This window comes from Vulpes lagopus, chromosome 8 (genome assembly GCF_018345385.1).
Source record: "Vulpes lagopus strain Blue_001 chromosome 8, ASM1834538v1, whole genome shotgun sequence".
NCBI classification, from domain to species: Eukaryota; Metazoa; Chordata; class Mammalia; order Carnivora; family Canidae; genus Vulpes; species Vulpes lagopus.
The window spans coordinates 96,210,086-96,236,713 of NC_054831.1; the positions used below are offsets into that span (position 1 = coordinate 96,210,086).

Here is a 26,628-nt window from a genome sequence, read left to right on the forward strand (position 1 = left end):
AGAGCAGGTGTCTGGTGTGTTGATACACCAGAATAAAGAGTGCAAAATAATCATGTTAAGAAAGTAAGAAAAAGAAATCCAAAGGATATGGAAAGCCTCCTTTGCCATCAAAGATTTCCAGTTACCAATGTCTCAGCATAGGTTGACAGTGGGACCTGGGGGGTATGCTCACTTTTAACAATGGGGAACTGAAACAACAGAGCCAAAATAGTCTCAATTCCTCATGAGCCCTTTCTGGGAAGATAGCTGGGGTTTTGATTAACTGAAATGACTACAGAAAATAACCCCTAACTTTACCTTTTGCTTCCTTTCTAAAGCTTAGATATTCCAGAAAAGTATACACCTGATTTTTATATTTCTCAAACACTCAATTCACAAATAATTTTTGCTTCAGAAGGTAATAACTATTCCTTTAATACATTCTTAGTTTATGTTTCTTATTGGTCACTCTTATCCATGGATTCTCCTGGCTGCCTTCAGGCATAGACAACTTTCCCTGGTTTCACCTCTCTACAAGACATATTTTTTTTTCTCCAAAATAATGAGTATTTTACAAATGGTAAGCACCATTTCACTTACACTTGATTCTTAGATTCTTACTAGGAAGGAAAAAAACTCTAAACCAAGAAGTACTACCATACAGACGATTCTGAACCTATAAGTTCTTTGGCATTTAGGGGCTAATTGTTTTTAGCAACACATTAAACTTTAATTGAGTTTGTCTTTTGCCTGAGAAATTTTAATTATACACATTGCCACATAGAGATATATTAGATATACTGCATCATATTCTTTTAATAGCAGATGATATAATATAAGGTTTGAATGAGAAATCATGGCCAGCCATCAATTTTTTTGAGATACCAAAGTTAATCGAATACATCGCAGGCTTAAGTTAATTTTAATTTTAATTATAAATAATCTTTTCTTATTCAAATGTAGAAAAAGCAGGACAATGATTCTAAGATAAACCTGATGTGCAGCAAAGAGTTAACATCAGGCCTGTGACTGTTATCTTTAGAAAAGCTGTAAAGGTGGGCCCTAGCTGGCATCTAGAAACTTGGATTCCAGGAGGGTACCCACCAGTCCCTAAATGGTAAAAGTGTTCACTGTGCCTAAACTGGTTCTGCCAAAAAATCTAGTTTATGATGAATGACTGCTTTCCTTCTGGGAATCTGAAATTTAGCCACATGCTAGCTAGAGGGTGCCTCAGTGACCAGCCTCCAGTAAAAATTCTGGGCACTGAGTCTGTTTTTTATTTTGCGGGGTTTTTAAAATTGTGCCAAGAACATTTAGCACGAGATCTACCCTAGTGATAAATTTTTAAGCATGCAACACAGTATTGTCCACTATAGGGATAATGTTGGACAGTAGGTCTCTAGAAAGGATTCATTTTGCATAGTTCTAACTAAATACCCATTGAATAGCAATTTCCCATTTCCCGTACCCCAGCCCCTGGCAAACCAAATTACTTCTTTACCAAGTCTACTGTTTCTATGAGTTGCATTATTTTAGATTCCTCATGTAAGCACTGAGTCCTTCATAGGTTTCTCTGCTAGAAGGCTTCTCTGGTGATACATTTCACATGTGCTGTCACAGCTCATTTCTAGAGGAATTAAGTGCATCCTGTTTGACTGGGAATAGAGACTCTCAGAAGCTTGTGTCTGGATTCCTCTCGATTTTGCCCCATGTGCCTTTTTCTTTGCTGATTTTGCTTTGTATACTTTTGCTGTACTAAACCTCACCATGAATATGACTATTTCCTGAGTTCTGGAAGATCATCTAGCAAATTATGGAAACTAGGGATGGTCTTGGTGACCTCTGACACCCCTGATATCTGGGAATCCTGCCCTCTACACAGATGAACAGTAGTGGTGTTGATCCCAAAGAAAGGGGAAATCAGTTTTTTGAAACAGTGTTTTTCAAAGAATGTTCAGGTCAAGCTGCCATATAAAATTCCCAAATGCTTTAGTGTGTTTGATGAATAGGAATACACTCTTCTTTAGATATATAGTTCATCAAAAACTAAAACCAATACCCAAAACAACTAAACAAATATTTCTTCTTTCCATTGCTTCAAAGTAAGAATTTGCTATATTCTTATCTAATTGTAATTTCTTTATACCTTTTAATAACACAGCCCTGTTGAGCTGATCTGTAAAAATTCAAACTAAGTTCAATATCTTAAAGAACAGTTAATGGGAAAATTTCTCCTGATCACAACTTTTCTAACAACTTTTAGGAAAATCCAGAAGTATCTTCTCTAGACATGCCTTAAATTTGACAGAGAATGGGGAAGAATCACACTTGTCACATAACAAATTGTTTTTTGTTCTTGTAATCTTAGCAAATACTCTAGAGTTTTTCCAAGTATGGGCCACTGGCATCCTCCTTACTCTTCTATTCAAGCTTCTTAAAAATGCAGCTGAACAAAACAGCAAATAAGGGATGCGGCCATTATCCATACTTTCTTTCACAATTTTTTTTTTAACCTGGTGATGTTGCTTTTAAAGGGTAAAAACTTTACTGGTAAAGAGCAGAGAGAGAACAAAAACGTAAATACTCTGCAAAGTTGGAGATATAAATGTAATTGCATGATGAAGATGGTGACTATGTGTGATCCTTCCATATGTACTAATCCTAAATAAAACCACCTCACGCTGGGATCTGAAACAGTATTCTGGTAAGTAACACCTTGAAATGCCAAAGGCCAAATTACTAGGCTCATGAATATAAGTGCATATTTCTTTTGATTCTAATTACAGGACAATCTATTCTTGATTTCAAATTGGTTTTGCATCAGTGAACATTGCCTACTGTTTCCAGATATGTATGTCTATGTGGTAATTTGTCCATTAGTTCTCATTTGTTAAGAATATTTTTATTAAATCACATATGACCAATATTAATTTTCCAAGTCGAAGTCCCCTTTCCTAGACACTTATGATCATTCACCAATACCTTTCCAATCCTCTGTGTAAAACAATTTGACTAAAACGGCTTCCCCTGCAGAGACAGAGACATTACCTGAGGAAAAAATCACCCTTCTTTCTTGTGACTCTAGAAACCCCATTTTCCTCCCACTCAAATCAAGCAATGAGCCGCAAAATCTCAAAAGACCAAAGAAAACAATCACCATCCAAAATACAAGATGGGAAAACGTGGCCCAAAGGCACTCACCCACTGGAGTCTGCAGAAGTGATAGCAATCAGCGGTAGAATCTTCAGGGGAAGGCTGGTTGGTCTTGGAATGTTCTCTGATTCACTTTTCAAGTCTGCTTGTTCCAACTGTCTGAAGGCAAGAGGGGGGAGCTGAACATTGCGGCAAGAAAGTCTCCGGACTAGATAGGGTTCCATTCCTCGGAAAGGGTCTTCCTCTTCATTACTGGAATGCAGGGTTTCTTCAGAGGCCTAATGCAAGAGTTGAAAAAAGTACAGTTCTCAAGAAAAGTCCCACCACTGATCAAATACATAATAGCTGTATACTTTTGGAGAAAGAAATTAAGAGAAAAGTATACATGAAAAATGCTAACTATGAAGCAACAACACTAACAGAACGATATTTGGTGCAAAGATTAGAATAACTGAAATCTAGATTTATTTTTAAAACAGTAAATTTGTTCACCAGTATATTTAGATATGGCTCAGTTGTTACAGTTAACTGACATCTCCAATAATTTTAGAATCTATGAGCTTTGTGTGTGAATTCTATAAAAATCAAGGGCAAATCAAAATATTTCTCTACTTCTATAAAGCGATTTACAAAAAATTCACATATATATCTCGACATACGACATACCTATATACCTACATGCCTATGAAGAGCAAGGAAGAGAATGAGTCCTATTCTTTTTCTCCAAACTCAGGACCATATTTGTAACACATTTTCATGTTATGTGTTACTTGAATATTCTGTGCAAACCTTTATAGTAAGATTTTGTGGAATTAAAAAAAAAAGGACATGAAAAGGGAAGCTGAACACCCAGTAGAGTTGTTAAAATCATAGCTGAGTTTTGCAAATTAGATCTTTATTATCCACAGGCAAAGGCAAATCAACTCTAAAATAAAGTAGAAAATTTAGTATTTTGATCCTAATTGGAAAAAAACATACTGTTACATGAGCACTTTTTATTTCCCAGAGGTTGGACAGTCTATTCTAACAATGCTTATATGCATGGCCTCAGAACGATTGTCTTCAAATGTTACCAGGTTAACATGCTGGGTTTTAGTCTTTGTGTTGCCACTTAGTTGTGTTCTTGGAGTGTTGCTTAATCTCCCTGAGTTTTTCTGTTGTTGCTGTTGTTTTTATTAGAAACATAATAAACTGCATTCCTCATTACCTGCAATGTGATAATCATAAATAACAATCTTGTTTCCTTCTGAGTTTTACAGGTAAAGAAACTAGCCAAGGGAGGCAAAGTACTTTTCCCCAAAATTAGCTCGTCCATTATAAGTTAAAAACTGACTTTGAAGAGCTCATACCTAGTTTAGAATTTCTATTGTACTCCTTATTATACTGTCTTTGGACAAGTAAGGTTGGTTCTCCATTTGAACATTGAGGGTAATAATTTTTATTATTATTATCTCAAGGTTATTGTCTGGAACAGAGACATGAAGTATTCAAAGCACTACTGTCTGGCACAGTTTGCACTCAACAAAATGGCAGCTACTATTACTATAATCCAGGCTAATTTCCTTTATATTCTCACAGAACTATGCTGCCTTTTATACTTCCTTCATCCATATGAATTCCACATAGAAAATTTGTCTTTTCCTGATTTATATCTTTAAAAAATGTAAAAGGACATGCAGTGATGTACTCTCTTCAGCCTTTGGTTTTATTATCTAATTTTATGGATAAGTAGAATAAAATAAGAGCACCAAAAAGGTAAAGAATATGTCTAAGATAAAGTCAAAGTTCATTTATTTCAAAACCTAGATATGAAGATTCAGATTCTGAGAATCTGTGCTCTGTTCTGAGGAATCTTCTTGATTTGTAAAACAACATTAATAATAATAGCTTTAAAAAAGGAGCGAGTCCTGACACTTCCAACAACATAGTTGGGCCTTAAGAGCATTATGCTAAGTTAAGTAAGTCAGAAAAAATAAATTCTGTATGATCTCAGTTACATGTAGAATCCGAGAAGAAAAAAAAACCTCATAGAAAAAGAGGTCCAATTTCTGGTTACCAGAAGCAGGGGTAGAGGGAGGGGAAATTCAATGAAAATGGTCAAAAGGAACAATTGCCCATTATAAGATAAATACATAGTAGGGATATAATTTACAGCATGATGACTTCAGTTAATATTGCTATATAATATATGTGGAAGTTAACAAAGTAAATCCTAAGAGTTCTTATCATGAGGAGATTTTTTTTTCTTTTTCCTTTTTGTATCTATTTGGGATGATGAATGATAACTAAACTTATTGTGGTAATGATTTCACATTTGTAAGTACAAATTATAGTGCACCTTAAACTTATATACTGCTCTATGTCAATTATATCTCAATAAATCGGGGAAAGTTAATATTAATGACTAATATTTGTTGAGTCTTTGTTAAATGGTGCTATGTTTTACATATACCAATTCATGTAAATTTTACAGAAATCCTGAGTTAGGTTTTATTACTTTTCCCATTTTGCTCAGAGAGAAACAGAAACCTATAAAACAGCATGCCTTCATCACACAGCTACATGGTTAGTAGGGTAACTATGCCAGGTTGCGTGGGACCTTCTGATCTTAACACTGAAAATTCCGTACCTGGGGGAAATCCCGCAGGCCAAAACTAGGATGGCTGATTACCCTACAGGTCAAGATCCAACATCAAATCTATTTTTAGTTAAAGGTGGAGCTATTAACAACTATGTTTTTTTTTTTTAATTTTTATTTATTTATGATAGAGAGAGAGAGAGAGAGAGAGAGAGAGAGGCAGAGACACAGGCAAAGGAAGAAGCAGGCTCCATGCACCGGGAGCCCGATGTGGGATTCGATCCCAGGTCTCCAGGATTGTGCCCTGGGCCAAAGGCAGGTGACAAACCGCTGTGCCACCCAGGGATCCCAACAACTATGTTTTACTACCTCTAACAAGTATGGTATGGCAGGGTGCAGATACTAGAAGAGAACACATACGAATTGACCAAAACTTAATAAGCTTTACATTTTCATTTAAATAATAACAACAACAGAACTGAGATCAGGACAGCTTTACATAAACACTGAAAATTAATGATAATCCCTGTTTATTAAATCAGGAGATAGAGTTTCCAGGCCCAACTTTGCCACTAATTACTTTGTGGTGTTAAGGAGTCACTGAACCTTTCTGGGCTTTAGTTTCTTTAGACATAAAGTTGAGAGATTGTACAAAATGAAACTTAAGGCCACTTTCAGTTTTGAAACAGTCTGATTTTATAATGGCCAATGGCAAAATCAATGGGTAGAGAGACGGCAAATACAGAAAATAAAAGGTAATATACATCACATTCCTTGCTTTTAGATTGAGAAAGTGAGCCTCTGTGTTTTTGTGAAGTTCTGTGTGTTCATCTAAGGACATAAGCACAAACTGAACCCACATTCTGGGATTGCTAACAGGTCTAATTTGCCTTACACGTTTCTTAAGAGCAGTTAATGACTGAACTGTAGAGATACCCTTTTTCAGGATGAATATGGAAAAAGAAGAACAAAGGATGAGTCTAGCAGAGCTGAACACTGAATGCAACTGGCCTAAGCTAATATATTTTTATAAGTGCTGAGCTGCCCACTCTGACAATAGCATTGCTACTGCAAAAATGCTTTATATAACCCAGGCTATCTGATGAAAGACTCAGTGTTTGTGACATTCTCTTTTTAGAGAAAACCTCGAGAGGTAACCTCTTTTGAGAGAACAACCTCTATTAAAAATAAAGTGTAGTATTTTTATCCTGACAATAAAAATGTTAAAACAGCCCATGTCTATATCCTAACATTTCCACTCAAAAAACCAGTATGATAAATGGCTCTTTAAAAATTCCAGATCAGTGTGTATCAATGACATTTCAAAAATAAATAAACAAGTTTATCTGGTAGAAGGCAGGAGGTTAAATGGCATAATTTGGGAAAGAAATGTAAAACTGACCACCAGGACACATATATCTTACTGCTGGAAAATGGCATTTTTGCAAAGGTTGGAGGGATAAGATAGCATTTATAATATCCCTAAGCCATTATTTCTCAAAATATGATGCTCAAATCCCCTGCATGATAATCACAGATGGTGCTTGCTAAAATTCAGATTCCCAAGCTGTATTTCAGATCTGCCTAAATCAGAATCTCTATGACCAGGGCCTGGGAGTCTGAATAAGACCCCAGGATGACTCCTGTGCACTAAAACTTGGAACTAATGGTTTTGACATTTTAGACATAGTCCAATAAGACTGGCAAAGATCCAGGTATAAAGAGATTCATTCCAGCTTATCTGTAATAATGAATAACTGAATGTAATCTAATTGGCTTAATAAATTTTGATTTATCATATTATAAAATACTATGAGGTTGTTAATGCAGGATATGTGATTATAACATTGACGAAAAACAGAATAAAAGTGGCCTTATTTTTGTAAAACAATGCTAAAACAACAAAATGAAAAATCAACATACTATATTCATAGAAAAATTCTGGAAGGATATATTCCAATTCTCTAAAATGGCTTTTTCTGAGAGATGGCATTAGTGGTGATTTTCATATTTTTATTACTAGCTCCTATATTCTCTATAAAAATGTATTATTTGGGGATTAAAAACTACAGTGAGAGTCTCCATAATAAAATGAAACAATATTCACCTTGTTATTAATGGGACTCATAAATACCACTTAATTTGCTTTAAGATATACAATATCAAAAGAGAAAAAAACACTAAAACTTTTGAATGAGTGACCACAAACCTGTTACCTTGAAACAAAACGAAATTGTCTTTGGTAATTAAACCATTTATTTGGAACAGCTGACCAAAAATAATAATAATAACTTTGAGATAATTCTTTTCACTGTTAGGACAAATATGTCTCTGAAAGGCATACCTAAAGAAAATAATCACATGATAATTAACATAACAAATGAGTGAATACTAAGCATATTGTCATCATTATCATTATTATTTTCCTTTCTGTTTCCTTCAGCTTCTATGCAGGGTATTTAATTAATTCCTTTGTTCTCTTTTTTTCCATCCCAAAGTACATAGCAAATCAGTTTACAAGGCCCTAGGAATAGAAACATATACATAACTAGTGTTAAATAAATCGCTGTGGTTGCTAATAATCTCATAGTTGTTGATGTTGTTTCACATGTGTATGTAAAAATGAACTTCTCAATAGAGAATTATCTTTCAATGTACATACAGTGGCATTGTAGGAGAGAATGTTTCTGGGCACACAGCAACATCCCCTTTCCAGGCTCTGCTGGAGGCAGTTGTAGACATACCAGGGGTGTGTGGATTACAAGTCAAGGAAATGTATATCACTTTCACACCTGGCCCATAAAACCTGTGACCCCTTGCCTTAGACTGAAGATCATGGAGATAAAAAAAATGGAAGTCATGGCTCCTAAATCACTCTTCAGAGGAGGGCCACTGAGCAGTCAGAAACACTTAATTTGAGCTACATGAGCCACAAATAATTCTTCATTCTGGGAAGCCACTAAAATTTGAGGTTTCCTTATTTATAGCTGGTGCTATATTATATATAATCACAACTTGACTCTTGAGGTTCCAGTTATCCTCATCATGACATCATTCTTTTTTAAAATTTTTTTTACTGGAGTTCAATTTGCCAACATATAGCATAACACCCAGTGCTCATTCCACCAAGTGCCCCCTTCAGTGCCCATCACCCAGTCACCCCAACCATCCGCCACCTCCCTTTCCACTACCCCTTGTTCTTTTCCCAGAGTTAGGTGTCTCTCATATTTGTCACCCTCACTGATATTTTCACTCATTTTCTCTCCTTTCCCTTTATTCCCTTTCATTAATTTTTATATTCCCCAAATGAATGAGACAATATAACGTTTGTCCTTCTCCAATTGACTTCTTTCACTCAGCATAATACCCTCCAGGTCCATCCACGTTGAAGCAAATGGTAGGTATTTGTCATTTCCAATGGCTGAGGAATATTCCATTGTATTCATAGACCACATCTTCTTTATCCATTCATCCATCATTCTTCCCTAGTGAATTTCTCAGTTAAGAATTGATTAAATGGGCAGCCCGGGTGGCTCAGCCCTTTAGCACCGCCTTTGGCCCAGGGTGTGATCCTGGAGACCCCGGATTGAGTCCCACGTCGCGTTCCCTGCTTGGAGCCTGCTTCTCCCTCTGCCTGTCTGTCTGTCTGTCTCTCTCTCTCTCCCTCTGTCTCTCATGAATAAATAAATAAAATCTTAAGAAAAAAAAAAAAAAGAACTGATTAGGTATCCACGATCTCCAAGTTCCCCGTTGGGCACTGGAAATGCAGATGCCTGAGGTACTTCCTTTCCCTTAAGTGCTTAAAGTCCTGTTGGGACACAGATAATGGAAAATCGCCAGTAGAAAGAGCAAGAGAGCTGTGACACAGGACTTAGGGCCCCCCCACGGAGTACGGAGGGAGGGCGACACAGGGGACTCAGGGCCCCCCCCCCCCGGGGAGTACGGAGGGAGGGCGACACAGGGGACTCGGCCCCCCGGGGAGTACGGAGGGAGGGCGACACAGGGGACTCAGGGCCCCCGGGGAGTACGGAGGGAGGGCGACACAGGGACTCAGGGCCCCCCCCCCCGGGGAGTACGGAGGGAGGGCGACACAGGGACTCAGGGCCCCCGGGGAGTACGGAGGGAGGGCGACACAGGGGACTCAGGCCTCCCCGGGGAGTACGGAGGGAGGGCGACACAGGGGACTCAGGCCTCCCCGGGGAGTACGGAGGGAGGGCCCCCAGGGACCAGGGCCCCGGGGAGTACGGAGGGAGGGCGACACAGGGGACTCAGGCCCCCCGGGGAGTACGGAGGGAGGGCGACACAGGGGACTCAGGGCCCCCCCCCCCCCCGGGGGAGTACGGAGGGAGGGCGACACAGGGGACTCAGGCCTCCCCGGGGAGTACGGAGGGAGGGCGACACAGGGGACTCAGGGCCCCCGGGGAGTACGGAGGGAGGGCGACACAGGGACTCAGGCCTCCCCGGGGAGTACGGAGGGAGGGCGACACAGGGGACTCAGGCCTCCCCGGGGAGTACGGAGGGAGGGCGACACAGGGGACTCAGGGCCCCCCGCGGGGAGTACGGAGGGAGGGCGACACAGGGGACTCAGGGCCCCCCCCCCCCGGGGAGTACGGAGGGAGGGCGACACAGGGGACTCAGGCCTCCCCGGGGAGTACGGAGGGAGGGCGACACAGGGGACTCAGGGCCCCCGGGGAGTACGGAGGGAGGGGGCCCAGGGACTCAGGCCTCCCCGGGGAGTACGGAGGAGGGCGACACAGGGACTCAGGGCCCCCCGGGGAGTACGGAGGGAGGGCGACACAGGGGACTCAGGCCTCCCCGGGGAGTACGGAGGGAGGGCGACACAGGGGACTCAGGGCCCCCCGCGGGGAGTACGGAGGGAGGGCGACACAGGGACTCAGGGCCCCCCCCCCCGGGGAGTACGGAGGGAGGGCGACACAGGGGACTCAGGCCTCCCCGGGGAGTACGGAGGGAGGGCGACACAGGGGACTCAGGCCTCCCCGGGGAGTACGGAGGGAGGGCGACACAGGGGACTCAGGGCCCCCCGCGGGGAGTACGGAGGGAGGGCGACACAGGGGACTCGGCCCCCCGGGGAGTACGGAGGGAGGGCGACACAGGGGACTCAGGGCCCCCCCCCGGGGAGTACGGAGGGAGGGCGACACAGGGACTCAGGGCCCCCCGGGGAGTACGGAGGGAGGGCGACACGTCTGTGCGAGGAATGGGCCTTGGCAGAGGTGACCCGCCAGTAGAAAAGGGGGACGTCGGATTCTGTCACCTGCCCAGTCAGTTCTGCTGCCACAGCGGGATCCGCGGCGCCCGCCCCTCAGCCTCCTCCACGAGGCGGTCCTTCCGCGGCTCTCTTCTCATCCCACACACCGCTGCTTGGAAACCTCGGGAGCCGCCAGAGTGGCCACCAGCGCGCGGGGGGCGGGGTGAGGCGCGGGCGGCCGCCCCCGGGAGGCCGGGCTGTGCGGTCCCGCGGAGCCTCCCGAGCGCCAGGCCCCGCCCAGACGCCTCCACCGCGCAAGGCCCCCTCAGGCCGCACCAGCGAGGCGCCTCCCAGGGGTCGGCCCGAGGTCATGACCTCCCGTGACCTCCGCCCCCCGTCCCCCGCGGCCCTCTTCCGGGTGGGGCGGCAGCGGCCGGCAGCGGCTCCCCTCCCGGCGGGGCGGCCCTGGGGGCGGCGGGGCCGCGGCGAGAGGAGCCGGGCGAGGGGGTGACTCCCGAGCGGGGGAGCCGCTCTGCCGGGCCCGGGCTGCGCGCCGCGGATTCGTCGAGGTCGGTCGCGCGGGGCGACCGCGGGTGTCCTCGCTCGGGCTGACGCCGGTGACGCAGGGGCGCAGGCCTCGCCGCACACCCGGGCGTCGCTCCCCGCGCGGCCCCGCGGCCCTCCTGTGCGCAGCGCGGCTTCCTCAGTGGGGCGGGCAGGGCTCGGGGCCAACAGGCTCCGCCGACCACTGCGGCTCGTTGGAGACGTTGAGGCGGGTCCTGTGCGTGTCCTGTAATGTCCTCCGGGCCCCTGAGGGGACAACGACGGCGGCCAGGTGCCCATACTGGTGTAAGGGAGTGTGTCTCCAGGAAACAGGTTGGTAATTTTTGTTACTGTGGGGTGGATTCTCCCCTGTGGCCAAGGAAAAGCCAAGGTGCAGCAGCCCGAACAGTACGGTGGAAGCCACAAAGATTGCAGTTTACCGCCATTGGGTACCATCGGGTATCCCAGGACACCAGGCTGCGCGACCAGTCGGAGCCAAACCGGTCACTGTCCTTTAATGTGAGAATAACTACACAGCTTTGGGAATATCCATCCCCTATCCCTGGTATAACTGGGTTGATTTCATTTAGAGTGATACTTCTCTTCCCAGCATACGGATGTCTGTCTGCATGCTCAAATGTCCACAGGCCAGGGTGAGCCAAATGAACCATCCCAAACTTTAGCATAGCCATCCATGGCTTATGGTTTTTTTTTTTTTTAAGACTGATTGATTGATTGATTGATTGATGGGGGGAGGGGGAGGAAAAAACTTAAGCAGACTGCACTGAGCGCTGGGGCTCAATCCCACAACCCTGAGATCATGACCTAGCAGAAACTAAGAGTCAGCCACTTAACCAACTACACCAACCACCCAGGTGCCCCTAACCATCCATGGTTTTGATGGTGGTATTTTTAGGACCCTTCTGGTCAACAGTTTGATGTACAGTTTGAATGAGGTTAAAAAAAAAAAAAGAACACGCAGGCCCAGTTACCCAGTTATTGATAGTGTGAACCACAAGTTTCTGGATCAGTATTAGTAATATTAGATGAATTAAGAGTAAGAGTTATTATTAGGTTGTTATTCCTTAATATACTGCTTTAAGGCCTTCTAATCCCCTTTCTGAAGTGGTTATACCCACTGTGGTAATTCTGACAAACTAGAAGGTGGCAGCTGTTCACTTACCCAAAAGTTGGATTGATTGCTTTGCCAGACATACAAGTGGGCTCATGCTAGAAAGGTATTTCCATCAAGGTGCCCACCTTGTGACCAGACACTAGAAGAACAGCAAAAGTCCAAAGCTGAAAAGATAGCTATTTACTAGGAAATCGTATGGGAAAATATTCACCGTGTATAAAAATTACATTTGTGCCCTGATGATTAGGTGTTAATGTGGCTGGAGCTTCAAGAGTTTGAGCTGGTTGTGTTTACGATGCCAGGGGAAGGCAGCACTGTCAGATGCGGAGAGAGGGACTAGGAGCAGAACTTACCAACCCAAGATTTCCGTCTTTTTCTTTCTTTAAATGGTGTGTGTTCCATGCCAATATAATGTGTTTCAAGGAGTACAGCTTACAGCAGGACAATGGAGTCCCAGTTGAACTTATTATGTAGCTGCTCCTCACCTAAAGGTGCAAAGTAACCCATCCATCCTGGTAGGACATTTCATTACAAATTCCAGTAGAATACACCTTCCCAAGGTGTGATGGGGCTTGATGTCCTCAGCAGTATAACATGTCAGTCCTCAGTAAGAGTCGAGGTGATGGCTGTCTCCCACAACTGCCATATATTTACAGCCTCAAGTGTCTCTACAAGGGTCCTCAATCAGGCAGATGGGGCGATAGGCCCTAGGGTTGATCATTCAAATGTTTTAAAGCCTAGGACAGCACTTTAATCCACCCTGCCAAAGTGGTTTTACCTGTTAGTAATTTAATTTCTGCTTTTGTATTCCATTATTCCTTTTTACTAACTCTGTTACTTGGGGGTTGAACCTCCATTCAGTATCACATTCCACATCATGACTTTGGAAATGCGACTCCTGATCACTGTAAAGTCCCTCTTGCCATGTAAGAAACAGATTCACACATTGTGAGCTGCTGAACACAGACATCTTTCAGTACCATTATTCCGTCTACCACAGATATGTTCTCTTGTCCTTCCTTTTTGGGCAAATTATAAATTATGAAATAAGAGTCGTGAATGGCTGCGCTGGCTGGGATTTCTCCCTTCATTTCTTCCACCTTCTAATGAAGTAATTTATCATCCCCATCTTGTTAACTTAGGGACTCTCAAAGTTTGTGATTTCTTCCAAAACAGAAATTTGACATCCATGTAACATTCATTTTTCAGTGGCACTTTATATCACTCCTTAATCTGGCTGTGTTGTCCTTCCTATGACTCCACCTCCCTGTTCCTCCTGGGACTACCACACTTCCCCCTACTCCAACTTGCAGTTCAGCTAGTGATACCAATCTACATCCCCCCCCATACCATAGCTATAAGCATGGACTTCTGGTCCAAGGATAGAGAAACAAAATCCTTTTGAAGATTTGTATATTGCTGAAGTGGGAACATGTAAACCCACTCCTCCCCACTGATGGTGAAAGGCAAGATAAACTCTGGAAGAACCTGTGTCATGTCTCCCAGCAATCAAAAGAAACTGGACTGTGGTAGGAAAGAATGAAGCTGAGTTTCAGGGGAGCAAGATGAACAAGATGCAGAGGAGGTGGTTCTTTCAGAAATTTTATTCCCTTGATTTATGTGAACAAAGGATCCATCTCCCCTCCTTCACTCTTATCAAAATCACACAATCTTTTTGTTTATTTGTCTAAGCTAATTTGAATTGGATTTCAATCATTTGCAGCAGAAATATGCTTTATTGGTATAGTCCTGTTCTGAGTATAACACTTGTAAGGATTATACTTAAAATATCCCTTTAAATTCTCAAAACAACAAAATATATATACGTTACCTTAGCGGCTACAGCACACAAAAAGGAATTTCGTTTAGAATTCCAAGATTTTAGTCACTCAAACTGCTTTTGGTTAGTCCCACGTCTGAAACTTCTTTCAAATATATATTCACTATGATAAATATTTTCACTTGAATTTTTCAAAAAGTGCTAAAGATTTCAGGCACTCATTGATTCCAAAGTACCTATGCTATGCAGAACATTGTAGAAGTTAGCAGGTTGAAGAGTTGTACAGGTTTTAGGGAAAAGAACAGACTAGGCTGAAAATAGAATTGTATCACTTCCAATTTTACATCCCTTTTTCTTGTATAATGAGTTTCCTCCAAAATTAAGCTCTGAAAAAGTAGTTTCCCTGTGTCTCAATTTCCAGTATAAACAAGACAATTTTTGTTTTGTTTTTTTTTTTTAATTTTTTTTTTAATTTTTTATTTATTTATGATAGTCACAGAGAGAGAGAGAGAGAGAGGCAGAGACACAGGCGGAGGGAGAAGCAGGCTCCATGCACCGGGAGCCTGATGTGGGATTCGATCCCGGGTCTCCAGGATCGCGCCTTGGGCCAAAGGCAGGCGCCAAACCGCTGCGCCACCCAGGGATCCCAGCAAGACAATTTTTGAATACTGAGCCAATATATCCTATCACTGTAATGACCAGGATACTATTTAATAGGTTACTATTACAATAAATTAAAGATCATACAATTCAAAAGCACTCTATACCAAAAGTAGACATTTTTGATATGTATTATACCAGTGTGTCTCTATGAAATTGTTCATGAGACATAGAGCAATAATTGAAAATCTGCCTTAAGATTCCCTAAGACAAATATTTTCTCCCTTATCTCATTACTCATTGTATGTATTTATCTTAAAGTCCAATGCTAAGGTTGCCCAAATGATCTTATAAGAAACTCAGAAGTCAAAGCAATAAAGATAAATACCTAAGGTCTTTCAATATTAAAAAGGGCAGGCATTGCACTGAATTAACACAATCCATTTTCAAAAGGATATTTGAATACTGATACAGAAAAGGCACTCTTTCAAAAATGAGTGCCATATGAAAAGAAAATCTCCACCTCAGGTTAACACAAAGATAGTGGATAGCTCTCAAACATCCACAGAACATAATCCAAATGCAGGCTGTGATTTCAAATGGATTAGAAGACAAAGAAATTATCGAAGCCTTTGTAAAGTCATCCCCTGTAATTCATTCATCAAAACTTCTAAAAAGTTCCTAAAATCAATAGAAAACTTCCCATTCAGCAACATTCTACTATATATCCTCATCAAAAAGAAATTTTGAAACTGGGAGATTCAGTCAACTTTCTGTAAATAGCATTGTACCTTTCCTGGATGACCTTGAAAAATGAAGCAGATTCTATTTTTTTGTAGAGGAAGCAAAGAAAATTTAAGGAAAAAAAATGTGACTTCTATCAATTATTGACTTCACAATGATATACAGTAATAGGATCATAGCTACAAAAAAGAAACTAACAATTTTTGTGGACCCCTGAAAATCATGTCTTCCTAGAAGAATGGGTTAAAACTCAGCGGCTTATTTTCTCAGTGCTTTGAAAAATATCTTACTTGAGTAATAAGGGTGAAACCACAATATTAAGAGGCACACAAAGACCTACTGTCTTCACTTTCAAATTTAATTTAAATACCAGTATCAATCAGAAATATATCTTCGAACATGAAAGCACAAACAAAAATGTTCACCTAAGAGAAAGTATATTTATAATAATAAAACAGGTCTGTAATTCTAGAATAAACTAACAGACTGAGGTGTAGAAAGGAAAGGAGAAACAGAGTGATGCTATATTCCTCTTGAGATGGAAAGAGCAAGGAATTGTGCTTTCACTCTTGGCTTTGATGTTTAGATAACTATAAAATATTTCATTGATAAACTGTAGATCAAAATAATGTTTATATTATCTACATTCAACATTATACTTAATGGTGAAACATAACATTTATTCTCCTTAAAATAAAAAAATGCTCCCATAAAATAAAATAAAAAAATAAAAGAATGCTCCCATCTACCCCTTTTATTTAGCATTATTAATAATATTTATTGTACTACATGTTCTGTATAAGTAACTGCTTGGTCTTTGAGTATCAAATAATGTATAGAATTGTTGAATCACTATATCGTATACCTGAAACTAATATAACACTGAATGTTAATTATACTGGAATGAAGGATAAATGAATGAATAAATTGATAAATAAATAAAATTTCATCCTCAAAAAAAAAAAGGACTCTTCATGAAAGACTGTTATTATTCCTATTTTTACAAATTTGGAAAATAAGCCTTAGGAAGGTTCATTTTCCATTTAACTTCCACTTTGGGGGGGGGTTTAAGGGAAACTACTAGTATGTGATAAAGCCAGGTTTTCAGACAGGTTTACCTGACACCAATGCTAATCATTTAAATCCAAATGTAACAATGCCTCAGCTTTTCAGGAATTTCAGGCTTATCAGTGAAATAGAAATAGAAATAAAAGTCACAGAACTATAGTAAAAATAAATAAATTATTATCATCATTTGTTTAAAAACTGGTTTAGGGGATCCCTGGGTGGCGCAGCGGTTTGGCGCCTGCCTTTGGCCAGGGGCGCGATCCTGGAGACCCGGGATCGAATCCCACGTCGGGCTCCCGGTGCATGGAGCCTGCTTCTCCCTCTGCCTATGTCTCTGCTTCTCTCTCTCTCACTGTGTGCCTATCATAAATAAATAAAATTTAAAAAAAATTTATTAAAAAAATAATAATAATAAAATAAAAAAATAAAAACTGGTTTAATGTAGAACCCCCCCCCCAAAATTGAAAAATACTTCAAAGAAGAGTTGGGTACATTTGTCCAGTTATAAAATAGAATATGGAAAAGGCTTTTTAAAAATGAAATCAAAGAGCTGTTGTTGCTAAAGCTACAATAGAAAAATATCCTAGTTACTTTTTCAAAAAGCTTAAAAATAGGTGAAAACTATAGTAAGAGATCTACATGAATTTCTTAAGACTTATGTAAACAATCCTGATATTCCTTGCAATTATTTTCTAGGCTTGATGTCATCGCAAAAAACAAAAACAAAAAATCTGATTTTTTTTTCTTTTTTAAAAGTATTGAAGAGGTCTTTAAAAGAAAAGTGAGAATGAAAGTGTTCTTAGAATAAAAAAATAATACAGGGATAATCTTACCCTACTACATATAAAATTATACTGTGATGTTACAATCACAAAATCAGTTTGGTGCTTGCAAATAATTGACAGATCAATGAAACAATACAGAATTTCCTGAAATATTTCTTATGTAAGAACTTAAGGTGTGTTAATATGTGTTAAAGGAAACACTATCAACTAATGAATGAGGAAGGAACAGTTAGATAGATGTTGGGGAAAGTGGGTATGCTATGTTCACCATCTGAGGTGGAATAGAAAGCTCCAGACCTCATTCTCCTTTTGAGACACCAACTTAACAGCAATCTAAAGTCCAAAGAATATTTATGAGAACTCCAGGAACCAGTTACTAAGTTGCAGTTCTCCAGCCAAGTGCAAAGCCAAGAAGAGCCACAAAAGAAAAAGCCATTTCATCTCAACCATGATAACTTTCTCCCAAGATGCACAGTTTGGTGCAAAGGGAAGAAAAATCCCAACTTGTGGCTTTTCTTTTTGGAGGGACAGAGAAGAGAGCACTGTACATCCAGTGTTCCACCCTTTGTGGGGCAGCCCAAGGAACTGGTTTCTGTCTCACCCAACATAGAGCAATGAAGAGAAACCAGAATACTGTAGATGTGTGGAGGCCACCAAGAACAGAAAAAAGGCCAGAACTTTCAAGACACTGCAGACAGACAACAGAGGGAGCAAGAAAATATAAACTCCTGAAAAAGTAACTGGCAAACCTCACTAATTGAGAAGTTAATGCACACATTCAGAGAAGATGCATCTCCAGAAAAGACTTGAGAGGCCTCCAGAATTTACCATGATGGCAGCACTTCTCTACAAAGCTAGTCTGTAAAGACTGGAAAAGATGGTTGTTTTTGCAAATGCACAAATCACAGCAAAGTAGTAGTAGTAGTAGTAGTAGTAGTAGTAGTAGTAGTAGTAGTAATAAAAACAACAACAACAATGCACATGAAAACATAAGGAAACATAGCCCATTCAAAGGAACAAAAAATTTTCCAGAAATTGACCCTAAGGGAACAAAAATATATAAAATTCCTGACAAAAAAATTCAAAAGAATTGTCTTAAAGGAACTCAGTGTGCTACAAGAGAACTCAGACAATCAAAAATGAAATAAAATTATGCATGAACAAAATGAGAACATCAACAAAGAGAAACTGTAAAAGAATTAAACAATAATTCCAGACTTGAAGAATATAGTAACTGGATTGAAAAATCACTAGAGGAAATCAACAGCAGGCTTAAGCAGAAGAAAGAATCAGTGGACCTAAAGACAGGTCATTTGAAATTATGAAGTCAGAAGGAAAAAAAGAAAAATGAATTTTAAAAGTGAGAAAATCCTAAGGGACTTATATATGCATTATGAGAGTCTCAGAACGAAAAGAAAGAGAGAAAGGGGTGGAGAGCTTAACTGAAGAAATAATGTCTGAAAACTGCCCAATTCCAAGGAAGGAAACAAACATCCAAATTCAAGAACAAAAAGAACTTTGAGATAAACTTAAAGAAGCCTCCACTGAGACACATTAAATAAATAAAAGTCAAAAGCAAAGAGAAAATCTAAGAAGCAGCAAGGGAAAAGTGACTTATCACATAAAAAGAGTCTGGATAAGATTGTCAGTGAATTTCGCAGCAGAAACATTACAGGCCAGAAGAGAGTAGGATGATATATTCAAAGTGCTGAAAGAAAAACACTGCCAACCAAGAATATCATAGCCAGCAAAATTGTCTTTTGAAATGAAGATCTATAAAGAATTTCCCAGATGAACAAAAGTGGGCAGAATTCATCATCACAAGGTCTGCCTTATGAGAATTGCTAGAGGGAGTCCTTCAAGTTGAAACAAAAGGACACTAGCAGAAACACAAAGTCATATGAAGATATAAAGCTCTCTGGTGAAATATGAAGGTAAATATTTAGATAAATACAGAATTCTTTGGTACATAAATCATTTTAAATTATAGTGCAGCATTTAAAATATAAGAACATTGAAAACTCTAAAGCTATGTTAATGGATACACAGTATAAAAATATATAATCTGTAAAATTGGTAATGTTAAGTGAAGGGGATGAAAGGAGTAGCATTTTTGTATATGATGGAAATTATCAGTTTAAAATAGATTGCTCTAACTATAAAATGTATTAAATAATCCTTATGGCAACCATAAAGAAAATACCTATGGCAGATGCATAATGAAAATATTTGTAAATAATGTATCTAATGAGAGGTTAATATCCAAATTATATAAACACCTAAAACTCAACGACAAAAGTCAACTCACATAAAAATGAACAAAGAACTTGAATAAACATTTCTCCAAAAATGATGTACAGATGAATACTAAACATATTAAATGATGCTCAACATCACTAATTTTTTAAAAAAATGCAAACCAAAGCAACAATGGTATATCTACATGCATTAGGTTGGCTATCAGCAAAAAAACAAAATAACAGGTTTGGGCAAAATGCATAAAAAACCCTTCTGATTGTTGGTAGGATAGTAAAATGGTCCTCTTGCTTTCAAAAATAATATAGGACTTCCACAAAATATTTATAAAAGAACTGTCAATCCAACCTTTGGGTATGTAACTGAAAGAACTGAAAACAAGATCTCAAGAAGGTATGTATATTACTGATATTCTCAGCAGCCCTATTCACAGAAGCCAAGAGGTAGACACAACTCAAATGTCCATCAACAGATGAATGTATAAATAAAATGTGGTCTGTGTGTGTGTGTGGATAGATAGATAGATAGATAGATAGATAGATAGATATGTGTGTGATTAAGACTGAGAAAGAAAATCCTATCACATGAACACAGATGAACCTTGAGGACTTAAACTAAGGAAAATAAGTTAGTCATAAAATTTCTAATACTGAATGATTCCACTTATATGATGTATCTTTCATAGTCAGATTCTTAGAGAGTAAAATGCTGGCTGCAGGGGCTTGAGGGAAAAGGGAAGAGGATTTGCTGCTCAATGGGTATAGTTTCAGTTTGCAAGATAAAAATGTTCTAGAAAGCTCTTGCACAATAATTTGCAGATAGTTAACACTAATATACTAAATACTTATAGTATATAAAAAGTAAGCCATGAAAATAAAAATACACATTTAATTCATCTTTGGATGAGAAAGTGTTTATAAACACAACAGTGGGAAAAAATGACAAATTTTTAAATATTAGAAACTGTTTATAAAAATATACAAAAATTCAGATAAATGACAAACAGAAAATACTAGCAACAGGTATGCCAAATGGTTAATATCCTTAATATGTAAAATCTTTTACAAATTAGTAAAGAAAACACTTCTTTCAGTGGAAAAGTTAGCTCTGAACATTAACAACAATTCACAGAAAAAAACTGAGTCATCTTTCCAATAATAATTAATTCCCCATGAAATCATTAATATATTCCTATTTTTGACCCGTTATGTTAGACAACTTTTTAAATGATAATAAAACTATGATCATCAAGAGCTTACATGTATAATTAGAGGGAAAAATATGATACAAACTTTCTGAAAAGTCAGTTTGAAGTGTGCTTTAAGAGCATTAAAAAGTATTCATGTCCTTTAACCTAGTTATACCACTTCTCTGGAAATTAACTTAAGAAGGTTGTTAGCGGGATCCCTGGGTGGCTCAGCAGTTTCACACCTGCCTTTGGCCCAGGGCATGATCATGGAGTCCTGGGATCAAGTCCCACATCAGGATCCCTGCAGGGAGCCTGCTTCTCCCTCTGCCTGTGTCTCTGCCTCTCTGTCTCTCATGAATAAATAAATAAAATCTTAAAAAAAAAAAAAAAAGAAGGTTGTTAGCAATGCAGCTCCAAGGTTTGAATAAGGATGTTATTTGTGACATGATTAAGTGTAAATACTTTGATACAACACCAAATTATCCAACTATAAGGAAATAACCTTAAAAATACATCTATATAATACTAAATAGCTACTAAAAAGAATTTATTGAAGAAATTTAGATAGCATTCTGTCAAATGAAAAAAGTAGGAGCCACAGGATATATATGCATGTTCTCAAATTTGGTGTCTCTCTTTCTCTCACAATAACAGACTAGAAGGAAACACATCATAATGATTATCTTAGGTTGTTTTCTTAGGGTTATCTAAATCACCCATATTCAAAACCAGTTCCACATAAGAGAATTTTTAAAACCAAATAGCCAACTAGTAAACATTACTGCATTCTAAGACAAAAGATGTGATGGTCTCCCTGACTTAACATCTCCACACAACCTTTTGTCTCTTGTCATTGTCACTCTGCGCCTCTTCTCCCTCCACCTGCAATACTGGCAAGAAATGTGGAGGGGAATAAGAAGGAAAAGTTTCAAAGAGACAAGGAAGTAGGAAGAAAAGGCATAAGAAAGGATGGGAATTTAAGAAATGAGGTGGGGAGGTTGAGTTATGAAAAAAAAAAAAAAAAGAATTAGATGTGATAAAACAACGACCAAAGCAGTGAAAATAGTTATGGTTAGTATCTCATGTCTTTAATAAATGAAAATCTGAGAGAAAAGGTACATTTCAAAATGCATTTACACCCCTCTCAATAATGAAATGTAAGTCGTTTATAAAGCCTTTATATCTAACTACTAATTATAGAAGATTCAAGAGATTTATATGTTGAACAACACCATAGGGGTATAATCAACAAAATCCAATCTGTGAGAAACTCTATAAGATATATGACCCAGTTTTTTTCAACAGAGAATTATAGAGAGAGAGAAAAAAAAAGGAAAAGGAGAAATTTATAGTCCAAAAGAAAATTAAGATATATTAATTTTGATCTATTAACTTTGTTTAGAACTGATTTCAAACAAACCAAAAATTATTTTAAAATAAATTTGACATTAAGAAATGATAATGAAAATCTAAAGGTGTTTTCATGTTATTGATATAATTTTTTAAAGTCTTATTTTAGATACATACCAAAATATTTTCAGATGAAGTAATATTAATGTTGGATTTGCTTCAAAATCCTAGCACTGGGTAGGGATATAGATGAAACCAAGGTAGGCTATGTAGTTAGATTCCTAAAGCTGAGTGATGAGCATTTAGGGTGAATTAAACTGTTCTTCCTACCTTTGCCCATATTTGAAATTTTCCATTATATATTTTCTAAAATAAAAAAAAAAACTCGTAAGGATTTTTGCCTTTAAATCAAGGAAGGAGAACTATGATGCTATGCAAAGAAGAGGGGGTCCCCACAGGCAGAAGAGTCACTGAAATAAAATAGTGCCTACATCACCGTTTTACTTAAGGCTGGCTCTGACATTGGTTATAGCTACATGTTCACCATGCCCTGTAAGGAAAGCTATGAAAAGTAATTAAATCATAAACTGCTCAGTATTTCTCAGAGATAGTAGCTGTGTATATTCAACACATGATGATGATAATATAATGATGAGGATTATGATGATTGGGATGATGATCAACAGACAACAACATAGGAGTCTAAGGTTATGGGGGTACCACTCTGTGATAGGAATTTCTCTATTTTTCCTTATCCACTATAAAAACAATGACCATAGATCTAATCTCACCACCAAGTATCCATTAGCTTGACACAATTAGGTGCTGCTTTTCTTTCTTTGTCCTAAAGCCAAATACTCAGAGGATACTACTATCCCTTATAAGTAGCATTTGGCAAAAATCAATTACCATATTCCCTTCAAAAAAAACTGAAAGTTTACCAGAATTTAATAAGCTATTGCTTTTCAGAGTTAGCACACACCCTCAAAACTGCATTCTAAATACATTCATCCCCAGCACTCAAAATCAGGGCTTTAAACTTTTCTGTCCTTCAAGGTTTATAAAGAAACTTCTCCTTTTTCTTGATTTTGAGAATAGTAAAATTGCTAGAGCCTCATAATAAAAGGTGCATAGAATATTCACAACAAAGCATTTAAAAACTAGATACTTAATTTTGTTCCTCTGGCACATTTTGGCCTCAAAATATTATTTTCTAGGTTAGTTATAAGATGATTTTTCAGAACATTGCCTTCAATAACTACCCTGAACAATGAAAATTGAAATCAGTTCCCAATGGTTTGATTTATTATCTTGGTTTCCTTGAAGGAGAGAATAACAAATCACTCCAAACCTCAAGACAACATGGATTTTTATAAGTTAGATTATAAATATGAGGGGATAAAAATGTATTTTCATCACATGGGAGTGATTAACAGCTGAAAAGCAGAATAAACACAGACATCAATTTGGATATGAAATATAGTCAAATATCAGAAGAATCTTAAACAACTGATTATTGCAATTAAAAAAATCCAGCAAATCATTTTTCTTGTCTATACCATAAATAAATAATTGGCTAACTACTTTGCCTCTCAGGTTCTACAAGTACATGTTCTACTTTACTGTTACTATGTTTAATGATTGATGTAAAATACCTAATCTCATTCTATGTCACTTGCCTGATAGATTGTCAGTGATGGAAGTGATTTTAAATGCCATGTATTTTAATATTCCCCTTATTCCATGACCCCCTCCATGTATAGCTAATTGATTTTTCCTACAGTATAGCAAGTATACTATGAGTCCTCCTTGAATACTCCATTCATGGAATGTAGAAATTTTAATGAGAACCTACTATGTGATCATACTAATTTATATAGCTATAAACCAAATGGACAAAGATGTCTGCTCTCAAAGAGCTTACATACTAAGAGTTCCTGGAATGGGATTCACCACCCCCAACATGTTTGTGTCAGAAACTCTTCTCAATACTGATAAGAAGAATAAAATGCAGCAAGTCTCAGGTCATTGTGAGATAGTTACTGTATATTTTGGATAGAAATGTTCTCTATAATTACCACCAGTGCTCAACTCTCTGGGGTCACAGAGATTAAGTATAATTGCTCTGCATGGTAAAAGCTCTTTAGATATATTTGTATCATCCCCACCTCCAACCATTTTTTACAGGTTATGCATTCCCTGGGCCTTTTCTTTCAGGTGCCAAGCACTTAGATTAATGTACGGACCAGGAATTTAAAGCAGATGAGCGAAGTGGGAGGAGAGGAGTATAAAGATAGGATCACACACTTTTGCAGTTTGGTTTCCATAAAAAAAATGTAACAGCAAACTCAGAAACCTATATTTAATGAAATATCTACTCATTTTGAAGCATCTGGTACTAATTCAAATTTCTAAAAAAAACTCCATGTGGGCCTATAAAACACATCTAAAGGCCACAAGTTTGAGACCCAGCTGAACACCAATAAAAATTAATTAAAAAAAAAAAGAAAAAAAAAAGATTCAATACACATATAATTTTGACTTTTCTTTCCATAATGATGGCAAGTTTTTAATATACTCTGGCTTTTCTGTGTTCTCCTTAAAGTGCATTGCCTAGAACTGGCATCACGGGTCTGCTCTGGGAAAACCAACACAAAGAGATAAATAATTACCTTTCCTGTTTTAGATCTAGTTCTATTCATAAAACCCAAGGATGAATAAATATTTGGGGAGATAGGGGACTTCTTTCATATGACTGATTCATACTTAATCTCTTGGTGCTATTAAACTAGTTCTCACCTCTGTCTTTATTGCTTCTCAAACAACATTAATTAGTACTTCTCTCCTTGGTGTTTTAGAGTTTTATATTTTCATTGTTTAAATTTTTTTTATTATATTTACTTTCCCTCTCCAGTCTATCAAATATTTTTTGTATGCTGATTTTGTAAATGACCCTTATTAGCTATTCCTTCTAGTTTTGCCTCATCCATGGATTAGCTCTTTTTGCGATTAATGCCACTACTGAAATTAATGATAAAAATGGTGACAGGAGAGAAGCACCTGGCTGGCTCAGTCAGTGGAGCATGTTTCTCCTAATCTCAGGGTTATGAGTTCAAGCCCATATTGGGCCCACGTGTAGACTACTTTAAAAATAAAATAAAATTAAAATAAAATAAAATAATTTTTTAAATGAGAACAGGACAGACCTAAAGACCAACTCCTCCACTCAATTACCAGAGGCCTCTTTGTAAACAGACACTGATTTATGAATACAGCCACTCAGTTATGACTTTGTGCATTGGTACCATCAACTGCCTTGTCCATCTTAATCCCAAACTTGTAGGGATTTATCAAGTGTTTGCTGAAATCCAAATAGACAGTAGACATAACACTCCTCTGATATATTGGTCTTTCAGGAAAAGGAAATTAAGTTTAATCTGACATACTCTACTATTAGTGACCTAACACAAATTCCAGAGGATCACCACTTTTATGACTCACAAAAAGTTTTTTTCAAGATCCATTTTATAATTGTATTTAGGATTAATCAACTAATTCATTAATTAATTCGTTCATTATTTATTCATTATTTAGTGCCCATGTTAGGCACTAGAAATACAGTACTGACAGAAAAAAATTCATGTTTAGAACTTCACTAATGTGGGAGGAATAAAAATAAATATAAATAAGTGAAATATAGAGAATGTTGGATAGGGTCAGGTGTTCAAGAAAAAAATAAAAGAAGGGAGATAGAAAGTCTGAACTATGAGATTTGGGGTAATTTTACTTTATTTATTTTTTGTATATTTTTTATTGGAGTTCGATTTGGCATCATATAGTATAACACCCAGTGCTCATCCTGTCAAGTGCCCTCCTCAGTACCCGTCACCCAGTCACCCCGTCACCTCCCCTTCCACTACCCCTTGTTCATTCCCCACTCATTTTCTCTCCTTTCCCTTTTATTCCCTTTCACTATTTTTTATATTCCCCAAGTGAATGAGACCATATGATTGTCCTTCTCTGATTGACATACTTCACTCAGCATTGTACCCTCCAGTTCCATCCACATCAAAGCAAATGGTGGGTATTCGTCATTTCTAATGGCTGAGTAATATTCCAGTGTATATATAGACCACAGCTTCTTTATCCATTCATCTTTTGATGGACACCGAGGCTTCTTCCACAGTTTGGCTATTGTGGACATTGCTGTTATGAATAGTGGGGTGCAGGTGTCTCAGTCTTTCCCTGCATCTGTATCTTTG

The 26,628-nt window shown here is 38.6% G+C and overlaps 1 protein-coding gene across 6 annotated transcripts in view; it reads right to left on the reverse strand.

Moving 5' to 3' along the window:
- The window catches only part of PDE4D (phosphodiesterase 4D), a 1,379,610-nt gene that overhangs the window by 916,974 nt on the left and 436,008 nt on the right, over nt 1-26,628 (reverse strand). For 5 of the 6 annotated variants that reach the window (XM_041765463.1, XM_041765464.1, XM_041765467.1 and 2 more), the window contains one exon: nt 3,181-3,410. In XM_041765463.1, the coding sequence (XP_041621397.1) occupies nt 3,181-3,410 (230 nt within the window). Of the gene's footprint in view, nt 1-3,180; nt 3,411-26,628 lie in introns of those variants that run through there. The other variant, XM_041765473.1, reaches the window with a different exon arrangement.